Source organism: Chelonia mydas, chromosome 8 (genome assembly GCF_015237465.2).
Source record: "Chelonia mydas isolate rCheMyd1 chromosome 8, rCheMyd1.pri.v2, whole genome shotgun sequence".
NCBI lineage: Eukaryota > Metazoa > Chordata > Testudines > Cheloniidae > Chelonia > Chelonia mydas.
In genome coordinates, this window is record NC_057854.1 from 47,774,629 (window position 1) to 47,789,232 (window position 14,604).

At 42.4% G+C, this 14,604-nt stretch overlaps 1 protein-coding gene across 3 annotated transcripts in view; it reads left to right on the forward strand.

Moving 5' to 3' along the window:
- The window catches only part of KLHL20 (kelch like family member 20), a 38,107-nt gene extending 23,784 nt beyond the window's left edge, over positions 1-14,323 (forward strand). For all 3 annotated transcript variants that reach the window (XM_037906921.2, XM_037906920.2, XM_043521558.1), the window contains 7 exons: positions 432-547; positions 1,334-1,517; positions 5,307-5,450; positions 5,831-5,964; positions 6,631-6,839; positions 8,824-8,930; positions 12,662-14,323. In XM_037906921.2, coding sequence (XP_037762849.1) covers positions 432-547; positions 1,334-1,517; positions 5,307-5,450; positions 5,831-5,964; positions 6,631-6,839; positions 8,824-8,930; positions 12,662-12,746 — 979 coding nt within the window. In that variant the 3' untranslated portion in view covers positions 12,747-14,323. The remainder of the gene's footprint in view (positions 1-431; positions 548-1,333; positions 1,518-5,306; positions 5,451-5,830; positions 5,965-6,630; positions 6,840-8,823; positions 8,931-12,661) is intronic.
- Positions 14,324-14,604: the final 281 nt, after the last annotated feature.

A 14,604-nucleotide genomic window follows, 5' to 3' on the forward strand; every position in this document is an offset into this window, starting at 1 on the left:
GCACATTGTTTTTTTAATTACTTATTTTGGGCATGGTTAAAATAGTAGGGTCTTTGTGTTAACCATAGTATTTCGCATGTACCATTCGTAGTAATATCTAATGTTGACACTGATCAAATGTTAGTGCCAATCTAATATTTCCAACGAGGGCATGTTCCAACGTTCATTGAGATGAATAGCAATCTTCCCATTGACTTCAATGGGCTTTGGATTAGGCCTTTGGTTAGCAAAGCAATAGATGTCTTTTGAATACCTAAGAGAGGTCATATATATATTGTACATAAAGTCATGCATGTTCTGTTTAGTATGGCAATAACTGGAACATGATTGGTGTTGGCTGCTATTTTTAGGGATGGCACGTCCCAAATAGTACTTCCTGAAAAATGCCACTGTCACCCAGACATTTAGAATAAAAGTTTTCTCTTGCACAGGGACCTGGTGGATGAAGCTAAGAACTACCTGCTGTTGCCCCAAGAACGGCCGCTGATGCAGGGACCAAGAACTCGACCACGCAAACCTATCCGCTGTGGAGAAGTGCTCTTTGCAGGTGCGTATAGTGCCTACAACTTTGGCTGTGAGATCCAAGTTTAAATGCTCTTTGTTTCAAAGTTAATCCGTATGGCCAACCCTAACTATCAGACCTTCAGAAGTGACATTTTGTGTTACCCATCCCACAGTTTGAGTTAACCTACACTTTCTTCTTGTCTTGCATTGTCTTTGGGCTTGTCTGCACTTACTGAGGGATCGATGTGCGGTGATCGATACATCAGCGGTTGATTTAGCGGGTCTAGTGAAGACCCGCTAAATTAACCGCAGATTGCTCTCCTGTCGACTCCTGTACTCCACCAGATTGAGAAGACTAGGGGGAGTCGATGGGCGAGCGTCTCCCATCGACATTGCATAATGTGGACCCTGCGGTAAGTAGATCTAAGCTATATCGATTTGAGTTACGCTATTCACGTAACTCAAATTGTGTAGTTTAGATCGAATTTTCCCTGGAGTGTAGACAAGGCCTTTGTCTTGCAAAATGGGTTTCTGGTCTATGATTAGCGCTCCCAGGCACTGTGGTAGCACTCATAATAATAAATGCTGAAACACTTGACTTTCAATGGGACTTGTGCTCCTAAACTCACGTAGGCACTTTTGAAAATTCCATCCTGTTTTCTTATTCACAGTCCTCTGAGTGAATAATTCTGATAAACTGTCTTCTTGGGATAGTGTGTAAGAAGCATCTGTGGGCAGAAGATGTAGATAGATTATTTGTTGTAGACAGTGCACAGTGTGTGAGTTTGATGTACTACCCTGACACTGTTTCTTGTGTTGATTCCCGCAGTGGGAGGCTGGTGTAGTGGGGATGCAATTTCTAGCGTGGAGCGCTATGACCCTCAAACCAATGAGTGGCGGATGGTGGCTTCCATGAGCAAAAGGCGCTGTGGAGTTGGAGTCAGTGTTCTGGATGACCTCCTATATGCCGTGGGAGGCCATGATGGTTCTTCTTACCTTAACAGTGTAGAAAGGTAGGTCTCCAGCAGAGACATCAAAACATGGTGCCATGTGGTAAAGGCGTCCATTTTGCTGTCTGTGTTGCTTATATGCTGAACGGCTGAAATACTACATCTATACTATCTACATTTCCTGCTTCAGTACATAAGCTAATATGTGGCAGTGGTTACAAGCAGGGTGGATTTGATTTAAATCACTAGTCAGGAAGACTCGATTTAATCATGGATTTCTACATAAAAGTGCGTTCTTGTTGGTTGTTATAACCTTAATACATATTCTTCACGACTCAGAGACAGATGTAGGTTTCATTTTTAGAAGGTACACAATATACATTTTTAAGTGATTTATTTTGAAAAATTTTCAGATTAGTTTTACAGTTATATCAGAAAATGAATGATTGTTTGGTTATTTCATTTACCAAAGGTAATTGAAGCAGATAGTTCACCTCCCAATGACTTCATAAATATCTCCAATTCAACAGGTTAATTGTTAATATTTGGAGGATTTTCTTGCCAGGCTGTATTAGGAGGAGAACATCACCAGACAGACATTTAAATTGTTTTATTTAACTAAAACAACAATGTTATGCATTCTGGATTTTTTTCTTCAACAGCAAACATATAATATTTTAACAAAACAAGCATATGAATTTTTGAATTTAGTTAAATATTCAAGTTTTTTAAAATCAGGTTTGTTTTTGTTAAAATTGTTTTTAACTAAAATAGATAAATGAAATATTTAAAAAAACAAAATTAAATCGACTATGTCAGCCAGGTCAACATGAGAAACTTAAAATATTGGCTTCTGCACCTAACTCGGTCATCCTCACCTTCATTTTCCTGTTAGTTCATAATCTGGAAAAGAGAAACAAGCTTTCCTGCTTTTTCAAGTCCCAAACGATTTCTCAATTTGGAATGAATTAGTCCAAAGGAAGAAAATATTCTTTCTACACCGGCAGAAGAAGCTACTGCTGTTAAAAGTGAGATTATCACTTCAACAGTCTCTGAATCCAAGTGCTTAAGTGACTTCCACCAGTTCACTGGTGTGACTTTCTTTAAAACATCATCAGCAAACCTATTTCTTGAATGGTTCACCCTGAGCTCTGAAGTTTATTATCGTTGGCATTATGGAGGGATGATTGCTGGATGTCATGTCACAGCCAACTCCTCTTCTTCAGCAGTTAAGGTTTGACCCTGGTACCAACTACTGAGAATATTTGCAAGAAAATGAGGTAGAGATAGTGCTTGTCCCATTTGTTTTTTTTTTAATGCTTGTAATTTAACTCTGTCATTGCATATTTCTCTTTTTAAGATCTCACTCAGTTCCTTCCAAATTTCAACAGTGTCAGCAATAAAACAGCTATTTCCCAGCATTTTGTTCAAGGCTACGGAAATAGATTTCAGGGTACTCAGCATGTGTTCAACATTTCTCTTAAGCCCAATGATGAGAACTTTGGCTGTGACAGTGCCATCTACTTGTTCACAATTTTGTTCACAAACTGTCATCAGATTAGGCCAGCTCTTGATATAGAGGTCAAAACAGTCCACTACTGAGTTCCATCGCACTTTTTGTGGGAGAGTTAGCTTGGTTCCTCTCACTTTTTTCAGAGCTGCTGCTGCAACGTGGTTGTTACGGAAGTATTTTGCAATTTCAACAACATTAGCCTTTATTTCTGGAACACTGGAGGTGCATCAAATGAGCACTGCAACCGTATGTTATTAGCTTGGGACTCTTCTAAATAATTTCTTCTAATCTTGGATACATTTGCAGCATTGTCTGTAACCAAGCTGCGTACTAGACATTTGAAATTTTCTTCACGGATTCTTATAGCTTTTACTGCTACTTCTTGTAAGTATTCTGCTGTGTGTGCATTTCCTGATGTATCAATTGGTTCTGTAAGGAAGACATTCCCTCCTGCTGTTGTCACACAAGTACATGCAACAGGATCATTGTGGACACTGCTCCACCCATCAAGACTCAAAGGTTAACAATTTCACCCTCTAGACCTTTTGCACACTGCTCAATTTCTTTTTCATACACTTTATCCAGCAATTTGCCTGCGACATCTGCTCTGTTGGGTGGACTGTATCCTGGTCTTAATGACTGAACCATGTTAATGAAGTGTGGGTTCTCAATCATACGGAAAGGAGAGTTTGTTGCATAAACAAACTGGGCAGTTTTTCCATCAATCATCTCTTTTTGTAGTCTGCTGGTTCTTATCACATACTTATCTATGGTTGTTTCTGGATGATGGAGATTTTTCTTTTCTTTTTTGCTACAGGTGATGTACTGTGGCTATGTGACATACATGATGTGACTGAAACACTATCATTGGCAGATAACTCTGAAACTATAGAAAATGATGGTGATCTTGAAGGTGGATAGTCTTCAGAATCCTGTATGTTGAGGATGGATTCTCCTAAACAAAATAAGTCAATGCAGTTATTTCATTATTATTACCATACTGCTCATTTAGTATTACTCATTGAATTGACTGTCACTCAGTACTACTTTAAAGGTGAATTTGTAAAAGGAAGATCTGCCGATTTCAGCTATTTATTTCTGATCACAACTGCATCTAAAATGATAGTACCATAGAGTAACAACTATATTTTTTGCTCAAACATGAGAATTCAAGAATAGTCCAGAAGGAAGATGGGCAGTCCTTAAGAAAGAAGTATGAAATAAAAAAGTTTACCAACTTGAAGATCCTGCATGTTCAGACATGTTCCTTTCATCATCTTCAACGCAGCTTCCTCCTGAGAAGGAACACTTCTCATGATGTTGTTTCATTCAGGCAACCAGGCCTTGCATTTCTTTGTTGCACTGTTTGCATTTTGCATGCATGCATGCCTGTCTTACCCACAGGTAGAGGAACTTCATTAAAATATTCCCTAATCCATGAACTATTGGAACTCATTCACAAAACTTTTCTTAAATATTACATGAATATATTGTAGAATTTAGAATTTATAATCCCTGTTCCATGATGAGATACATTATAGCTCAAAGATATCTTAATTAAACTATCTTTAGATAGGTTTTTTCCTCAAAAAGCGTTTTATCAAAAAAGCCAATTTAAATTAAAAAATCCGATTTTTTTTGATGAATCATTTATTTTTATCCACCCTTGTTACTAGCTTTTTTGACATCTGTATCAATTTTATACTAAACTGAGACATCAGACATACCAGGATGTAGCCTTATATCCCTAACTTAATGGTAATCTTAGTCTGACCTCTGCTCTGAGCTCTCTGAGGCATAGCCTTTGGCATGTGAAGGAGTAGGGAAATGAAGTGTAAGAGTGGGCCTGGCTGTAGTTTATGATGGGCATGGCTTTTGCTAACTTCCTTACATATACATTCCCACTGGCTTGTTTTATTAGTGTTGCTCATGAAGGTGAGACTGCAGGCATATATGTACTTGTAAGGTGGGGAAAACTATCCAGACATTCTTTTCTGGGTTGGTGAATAGAGAATTATGTGGACATTGGAAATACGTACAAGGGAGGAGGAATGGAGGTCAGATTTGGGCCTTTGAAACCTTCAGTGATTTAAAGTAAAATAGAGTGGAACCAGCTTTTAGTGAAGTCAGTAACTTTTCCAAGAATGACTTCATGCTAAGATGAGGTTTTACTGCATAGTGTATTGGAACAATTCAGGACTTTCATCCTTTTTCTTCATAGTTTTCCTCTGAATTCAGGATAAGCAAGCTCCACTGTACCACTAATCACAAGCCACAGGGGAGTCAGAGATTTCCGTAGATAAGCAGTGCAGACTTGAATTATTTGACACACTTTTTAGATACGACCCGAAGACTAATCAGTGGAGCAGTGATGTGGCTCCCACCAGCACCTGCAGGACCAGTGTTGGAGTGGCAGTTCTCGGGGGATACCTCTATGCTGTTGGTGGCCAGGATGGTGTCTCTTGTCTCAACATTGTGGAAAGGTATTAAAAATAAGGAAGCGGGAGGGAAGGAGAAGGAAAGATCTTATAAGAAGATGCAGTTGGTGCATGTGAGTTTGAAAGAAGGCAACAAATGCTGAGTGGGTTTGTTAGTGATTGTATTTGAAGGTGGATGTTTTTAGTTTAACTGAATTCCAGCAAACAGCAACTGTCTGCCTAGCTGCCATGATGTGTATATGCTGAACCTCTTTTAGAGGCTAAAACCAGAACAGACGTGTTAGTATTACCCCACCTGATTGTGGAACTGTCAGAAATACTGCTCCCCACAGATTCCTTTGGTTGCTTGCTGCAGCTCCCAAGGGAAATAGGGCCTGATGTGTATACTTGGAAGCTCAACTGGTCTCTGCTTTTTCTTGTGGCAGGTATGATCCAAAAGAAAACAAATGGACTCGGGTGGCTTCCATGAGCACCAGGCGCTTGGGAGTGGCAGTGGCTGTGTTAGGGGGCTTTCTCTATGCTGTGGGAGGCTCCGATGGGACGTCACCTCTCAATACAGGTATGTCACTTCTCCCTACTGCACTGCAACCAGTATCTTCCGTGGTCCTGTTCTTTTACCCATAATCCTTCCCCAGAAAGCTGGTAAATATTTGTGTGGTCAGTTGTCTGAGTAGGTTCCTCACCTGAAGTTGATTTTGCTATACATTAGTACTGTCCCCATCCTCCTAAACCACTGCTAGCTGGTTATATGTTTGTGTGTCTGCTTCTTACTAGGAAGTTGCAATAGGCAGTTACTTTGTGCATTTTCTTAGCACTTGCCTACAAAGAGCCAGTACATCATCTCTGTGATATCTCTGGTCTTTGCTAGCTTGGGCAACAGCATACTTACTGGAGGTCACTCTGTCACAAGTGTAGATGGCAGTACAGACCAGTTGTAGCTTCACCAGAATTTCATTCTTCAGCTGAGGTGCATTAAATGACTGAACATCTGGCATTCCTGTCTTTGTTAGACTGGGGTTGGGGAGAGGAGGAGGAATAGCAAGTCTTCTAGAGAAAGCAGGGAGAAGCAGTGTGGACGGTGACAAACTGACACAATGTGTTTCTGGTGTGGGGAGGAAATGTTGTCTCTTCACAGTCTGATCCATGTTATGGCTACAAGCACAGAGCCACTAATAGAAGGGCATTAGATGGTGTCCAAAGATTTGTAATATGACTTTCTCCACAGTGGAGCGCTACAATCCCCAAGAGAACCGCTGGCACACAATAGCTCCCATGGGGACTAGACGGAAGCACCTGGGCTGTGCGGTATACCAGGACATGATCTATGCTGTGGGAGGCCGAGATGATACCACAGAGCTCAGCAGTGCCGAGAGATACAACCCCAGAACCAACCAGTGGTCTCCTGTGGTGGCCATGACATCACGGCGGAGCGGCGTGAGTTCTGCTTCATTTGCCAGCTTGTGCTGTGTGTAGCTACTTAGCTGGAGCATAGGGAGGGCTTTGCTCTTTTCTTGCTTCTTTCACTTTTCCTGCATCGTACCCTCTTCTAAGAGGGAAATGTTTTTAAAAAGGCAAAGCACATAGCCCAGAAGGAAGTACTAGGTGTAGCAATAGCAGCTTCCTGTGCTGCAAGGGGTGAATGGGTGATGATGACAACTTTTTAATACAACCGAGAAGGGGGAATTGTTTTTAGGCCGCTTTTTTCCATAGGAGTTTTGACTACTGGCACTGAGTCACGAGCACTTAATTCTGAAGCAGGGAATTCTTGAGTGTGCTACTTCAGTAAACAGTGATAACCTCCCCCCCCGCCCTCCCAATAACATCAGAAGCCATTAGAGGAAAGAACATGCCATTAAACACACAGGCCCTGTCCTATTGTGCACTTTGGAGGAATTAGCAAATGAACATGATAGCTCTCCAGTCTATCTTGCCACCCAGACAAACTGGACTTAGTGATAAATGGTCACTTACACCAAAAATCACACCACATTCAGGTTGCTTCCAGTCCCAAGAAACCAGTCACTTACCTCAAATCAATTACCCTAGATCTTACACCAAAGACAATGCCTGTAGCCATTCCTGTAATAAACTATCTAAAGGTTTATTAATTATGAAAAAGGAAGAAGAGAGTTATTTACAGGTTAAAGCAAGCAAACATATACACTCAAATGAGTTACCATCTAAATCCAAAGAGTGATTGAATTGACAGACCACCACTTAAGTGTCTTTGGGGGCAGACCCAGGAGGCAGCCCCTGGCTTCAGTTTAGAGTCTCTGGCCCTTCAGAGTTCAAATAGCCAAAACATTGGAAAATTTTCCCATGGCTTTGTTTTATTTCCTTCATTCAGCTTTCAAGGCCACAGGATGAGCTTTCTTGCATATAGCATTTTCCAGGGATGATAGAGCCATTAACCAATCCTTCATATTGCAATGATCCTTGATGGCCTTTCTGATTTTGGTAGTCCTTCTGGATGGACGGGGAGAACGATTCCCATAGCTAAGTTCATAAATTCAGAGCAAACATTTTCAAAGTTATAAAGCAAAATGTACATATTTTCTAATAGCATGGAGTACAGACATTGTAAGTGTGATTAATGCATGCAGCAACTTACAAGCATTTCATAGAATCTAAACACTACATACATTCTTATAAGAATAATACCTATTTTGAGCAAAACTAACATACAGGTGACCTGCTCTGGTCTCCAGCTACGAGGTTGTCAGTTCTTAGCTAATGCCTGCAGCCTGGGCAAGAACTGGCATCTGGCCTGCCAGCATCACAATGAGGTCCTCAGAGCCTGGGGCTGGAGGATCTTACTGTTCACTCTGGGATCAGTGTAGTACAACTCCGATTGCTTATTGTGTGATGAAGGTCTTATTCATTCTAACCCTTGCTGTTTTTACTCTCCCAGTCCCTGGGGCATGAACTTGAGTGTATCATTTGTGCTATCTGATGAGCTGAACCAGTCTTGAGAGCAATGACATTTAAATCACTTGTAAAACCAATGTACTGCTAATGAGAGTCCAACACAGTTGCCAATGCACAAACAGCAAAACACATTTTTTTGTCTTCTCTGACACAGTGGGAAAGCTCTAATCTTTTTTTTTTTTTCGGTTACCTCTACTCAGCATCCCAGGGAAGTAGCCATGTGTTTTAGGGGAATCTGTACTGAAATGTTCTAGTTGAATACCATTTTATGCTAGGTTTTATGAATCTGTATTTTAATAGAAATACTAAAATACAATTGTCCCTTCTGTACCCCTACTGCCTCCAGGAACGTGTGCTGTGTACTGACATCTTCCCAAGGCTTGACTCTGCTGATTAATGAATGGCTTTTTATTGAAGTGTTTTTCTTGTGAGACAAGCCTTCAGGACCTGCAATGAAGCATGAATAATGTCTGTGGCGGTTGTTTTCCAGGTTGGCCTTGCAGTAGTGAATGGACAGCTAATGGCAGTGGGAGGCTTTGATGGCACAACGTACTTGAAGACCATTGAAGTGTTTGATCCTGATGCTAACACATGGAGGTAACCTTTAAATTCATGAAGCAGTGAAATTGCAAACCTTAGGCACACCTGCTTAAATTATGCCTATGACTAGTCTTCCCAGCAGAGTGGAGATGTGTTGTGCCTCATCTTACTGGAAGTTGGGTTGATGGAGGTGGCCACTGTAACCCTTTGTGTGACTTGGCTTGTTTGTTTAAAAGAGAAACCAACAAAGGGAGCAGGCAATGTGATCCAGTGTGTCACATGACTAACCTCCCATTTCCAGAGAGAGAATCACTTTCTGAATAACTGAGAGGTGGAGAAACTGTGTTTCTCTGCCACCCATATGCGCTTGGAATCTGTTTCAGAACAGAAAGGAAATGGGGACATTTACCACTCATAATGCTGTCACTTTAGTGCTGACAGACTGTATCAGTAGCAGTGAAGTCTCCCTACGCAGCCATTTCCTAAAGAGAGGTAGCAAACCTCTACATAAGTGTTGGGCTTTCACCAAAACAATCCATATCTGAATGGTCTGTAGTGCTGCTGTGTTCCAATATGTGTCTTGCCCATTGCTCCTCCATGCATCTGACCAGAGGAGTAACAGCCATTTTTGAAATAGCTCCCTGTGGCGAGGGCCTGCAGCTTCCTTTTTCAAAACTGGAGTAGCTGTGCTTTAAGTCCCCTCTACCATCTTCATTTTGAATATAATAGACATGATTCTACTACAGTGCCTTGAACTTAAGAACCCCAAAGACCTTTGCCCACTTTAGTGAATTAAGCTTCACAATACCATTAGGAAGTAGGGAAGTGTTGATTTGCCATCATACAGCTGGGGAAACTGAGATCCAGAGAAGGCGAGTGACTTAGTCAGTTACATGGTGAGCCATTGGCACACACTGTATTAGAACCTAGACCTCCTAATCTCAAGTGCTGTGCTTTGGCACATTTTTTGTAGGCTAATCTGGAGATCTGTGTGTGTACGTACACATGCATTGAGCCATGTCTGCTCAGTTTACCAACAAAAATAAACATCTACCTTAGCTGTGGTAGCTTAAAGATACAGAAAGCAGAACAGAATTCAGTATGCTCCTTTGGGGCTATCGAGGCTTCACAGTGCTGTGCTCTGATTCCAGAATCTCTCTAGATGGGGATATATTGTATGAAGCGGAGCAGTTTGAGTCAATGGAGTTCTGTTAAATCTGCAGGCAAGCAGTTAGAAAAATCTTGTTTTGACTTGTAAACTAACCAGGTCTGATATGAAACCACTGGTGGGAAATATGTACTGAATAGAAACAGGCTGTTTTTCCAGAATCACTTTTCTGACGATAACTGCACTTGAAAACAACAGTTTGTGCATTAATCTAATCAGTGTTGAGTTTCAGACTCTTATTTATATCCTTGAAAGGGATTTGATATTTTAGAAATCTGTCAGGGTGCAGGGAATAGGAACAAATTAATGTCCTTGTCCTACTGAGCTGGCCTGAACTAGTATATTAACCCTTTCATGCTGAGATTTTCCTATGTAGCGTAGGAGGCACTTCTCTCAGTTAAGCACTCTTGTGTGGTGATGCCTCTGTACAGCTCAGAAAGCCAGCCCAGTGCGGAGCAGTATATACTTAATACTTCTGAGGGAAATCTGTGCCAAAAATTAAAAATTCTGTGCCAAAAAATATTCTGCATGCATTTTAAAATTCTGCAAAATTCTACAAATTTTTTCAATAAATAAATGTGGAGGCTCCAGCATTCCAATGGAGAGCACAGGCCACTGGCTGCACGGAGGTGGGAGATCACCCTCCGTCCGTCCCCCCAACCCCATCTCTCTGGGACACAGACTTGATGGAGAGGAGAGGCTGCACCCAACCGTGACACGGCGCAAGGGCCAGGCCTGCCACAGAAATGCTCCAGGGCCCTGCCCCTCCACACCAGGCACACCAGGTGTGGGCAGGCAGGTTCAGCCTGGCGGGATCCAGGTGTGGGATGAGAAGGTTCTGTGTGGGGCAATCTGGGTATGGGTGGCTCAGTGGCGGGTCTGGGTGCGGGGGTGATTCTGGATGCACAGGGGCTCGTTGCAGGGTTCTAGGTGCAATGGGACTCTGCAGGAAGATCGAGATGAAGGTGGTTGGGGCTCAACAGGGGAATCTGGGTAAGGGGGGGATGGGGCTTAGCAGGGGAGTCCAGATGCTGGTGGGGTGGGGGTCTGGGTGCAGGGGCCTTTTCAGGGTGGGGGTTGGAGTGAGGGAGGGAGGGTCACTGCAGGGGGTGATCTGGGTGAAGGGGGTTGCGGTTCAGAGGCGGGGGTCTGACTGCAGGAAGTGAGGCTCAGCAGGCTGGGGGTTGAGCTGTGGGGGGGGTCTGGGTATGCAGGAGTCCAGATGCACAGGGATTGGGGCAGACAGCGGAGGAGTTCCCTGTACAGTGACCCTTCCCCCCCATTGCTGAGGAGAGATTGGGGGCTGTGTGTGTGGAGCTTCCTGCAGCCGGGGGAGGTTCCTGGGGGTGGGTCTGAACTGGCCCAGGCCGCTCCTTTCAGGGGAAGAGCAAGTCCCGTCCACCCCAGCCCAGCTGGCACTAGCAGCTGAGGGTAGGAGCCACCGGCCCAGGCATCCCCAGCCCCGCCTTCCATGCAGTGATTTACCTCTCTGCCATCTGCTCCAGATGCCCAAAACGATGCGCCCACATTGCTGGGGTGGGGCGCGTGACCACTCTTGCGGTTTCCCTTTGCTTCCCCTTCAGGAAGTCCTTTTTTTGTAAGGAAGCAAAGAAATCTGCGGGGGACACGAATTCTTTGCCTGCGCAGCGGTGCACAATTCCCCCAGGAGTAACTTAATTCTGCCTTTTAACTGGATGGTGACAGCCACTTTCCCTGGCAGAAGTGGTAGGACATATAATATGGACAGCTAGCCAAAGCATGTTTTTGTAGCTAACACAGGTAGCTATTGAGGATACTAGCTTGTTTGTTACCAGCACTGAATTGAATAAAGCTGGTGGTGTCTACTATCATCTTCCCTCTCTTTATTGGCTGTGGGACTTCTTGCTGTGTGAAGTTTTTCCTATGTGAGGAGCACTGCTGGGAAATCCTTGATATGCAATCTGGGGTTAATGGGTGGCATTGGTGAGAGTTACTGAAAGAACTCAACTGTCCTATTTCTTCCAGCAGACTGTAACTGCTTCAGCACATAGAGGAATATGCAGCTGAAGTAGGAAATGGGAGCTGATAGGCATCAGATTTCCATGTGAAATCTGGATATTGTTTCAGTATCATAGCGTGGAGAGAACAAATGATGTTTGAAATGCATAATACATTGGTCTGTTCAGCTGTGTGTAGTATAAAGCAGATACGAGTCTGAAATTAGCTATGCACCATGTAGAAGATTTACCCCTTGCTCCAGGGTTGCCCAAAGCATAGCCAGAGGGCCTAATGCAGCCCATAGAGTTGCTGCCCTCTGTTCCTGTAACTACACAGGAGCAGAAAGGAAATTCAGTGCAGTTTTCTGTTGCTGGAAGACTCGAAGCAAAACAATTTGTTGTCCGCATCAAGGGAGATACATATATGAGCAAATATGGCTGTTTACTTTAGATGTGTGTTTGTATAGATTGGGGACCCCTGCCTTTCTCATCAGACAGCTTAATCACAGTCATCACCTTAAATGGAGACCAACAGTTATGCTGAACTATACATGCTGCCTACGGAGGCTGTTTCATGCTTTTACCAGAGAAGAGCGTGCATTAAGAGCCTAAGCACTATGACCAATGACAACTTTTCTTTGCAGGTTGTACGGCGGAATGAACTATCGTCGGCTGGGAGGCGGTGTAGGCGTTATCAAAATGACACATTGTGAATCCCATATATGGTAAGCATCTAATGGAGAAAAAGCCCTTTGTTCTCTATCCTATACAAACTGAAGAGACTTACTGACTCTGGAGCTCCAATGCGGCTCTAGTAAAATATAGATCCACCTTAATTCTTTGCTGGTGCCTCTTTCTATGGAATTATAAATAAAATGACTTTTCTGAGCGCACGCCCAATGGGAGACCAACTTGTCAGACTCCAGGGAACCACCGACTACAACTAGAAGCTTTGCTTATGTCCTTATTTTTTTCTAAACAGTCTCTCAGTTTTTGAATAAACTGAACTGTAAAAGTTACTCTAGCATAAACAATGACCTGGGACTGCAAGCTGTGCCAGGAGTCTGGCAAAGAGGAGGGCCTCTCCTCCTCCAGCAGTGGAAGTGGCATCCATGCAGTGGATGAAAGAGGAATGTGATACTGAAAATAATGCTTTTGCCTTATTTACAGAAAGCTTCATTTAAAAAAAAAAAAAAAAAGAGTTCTTGACCAGAAGGGTGCCACCTTTGCACAGAAGCTTTTCTTAGTGCAGAATATATTTATTTTTTCATTTAATTTGTATCATGTATTTTCTTTGTATCACTCTCCGTGAAAGATTCCATCTCTTTTAATTTTTTGAGATTGGGTTCTGACAGGCTGATGGTTGGGGCAGGGCTACATCCTGTGAGACTTCTGGATGCTGCTGTGCCACACCACTTGGGCCTCTCAGAGCACAGGAGCTGTGAAGATTAGTGCCCTGAGTGTCTGGTCAGTTTTTTGGGAAATGAGAAGCAGGACTGGAACTCCCATCTCTTGGCTGAATTATTGATGCTCAAGAAGGAGGTTGGGGTTGAAAGGTGAAAAATAGCTAGACTCCAAAATTATGCATTTTTCCCAGTGTGTGGTACAAAGGTTCAGGATCTATGTCTTTCCTGTATGTGAACCTTGTGAGAGCACTTATTGCCATTATCAATTCTTGTGTCTGCTCACATGGGAACCACTTGTTATTTTTGGACAATCTAGAAAGATATCATTGCAATTTCCTGGCACTTGCCCCTATTGCAGACTTGAAATAGCTTCTGCTGAAAAATGCTCTAGTCAGAATCAGCTTAGCTCCCTACCCGTGTCTCTGCTGTTTCTTTATAATTCATACTGGGGAATGTTAGGATAAGGATCAGATGGTACCTCCCCTTAGTGAATTTTTATGCACTTCCTTATGTTGGCTTTAGAGCTGGAAAAGGTATGAGGCCTGCTTAATAGACTTCTGGAGGAGGTGGTGTGCAATTGCATTGTGAGTAATGGGGTATGTTTTAGTGAGTGCAAAAAGCGTTGGGGCACTCTGCCATCCAGTTTGAGCAAACAAGACAAGTCTGCTGTATTGTTAAGTTCCAGAATGAGAGAATGTCATGATGCAACCGAGGTAACTTTGTGACATACCTACTAAATTAGAGATTTGAAAGGGTGAGAGGAATGTACATCCTTGATATTAAGAGTGGTGCTAACATCTCAGTATGGTTTGATTCCTATAACTTAGCACTTTAATGTGCTTGAGAATGTAGAAAAATAACACTATGCTAACAAAAATGGGTCATTAAACAAGACTTTTTTTTTAACAAAAAACAAGCTCCTCAAAGGTTGGCATTCTTGTGTTTACATTTGATGATCATTTGCACCTTTACAAGGAAAAACAAGTATTCTGTAAACAATTGTTTACATGTATCATTTATGCTTTTCTAGCATGAGTAACTTGTATAAATAGTAGTGTTACCTTAATAAATTTCTTTTATGCTGTTATTTATTGCTTGTTCGTTTTTGTCTAAAACAGCAGCAGGAATAACTTATGGTTTAATTTTATGCTGATTTGCTTCCTTTGACTTCAAGAGAAGCA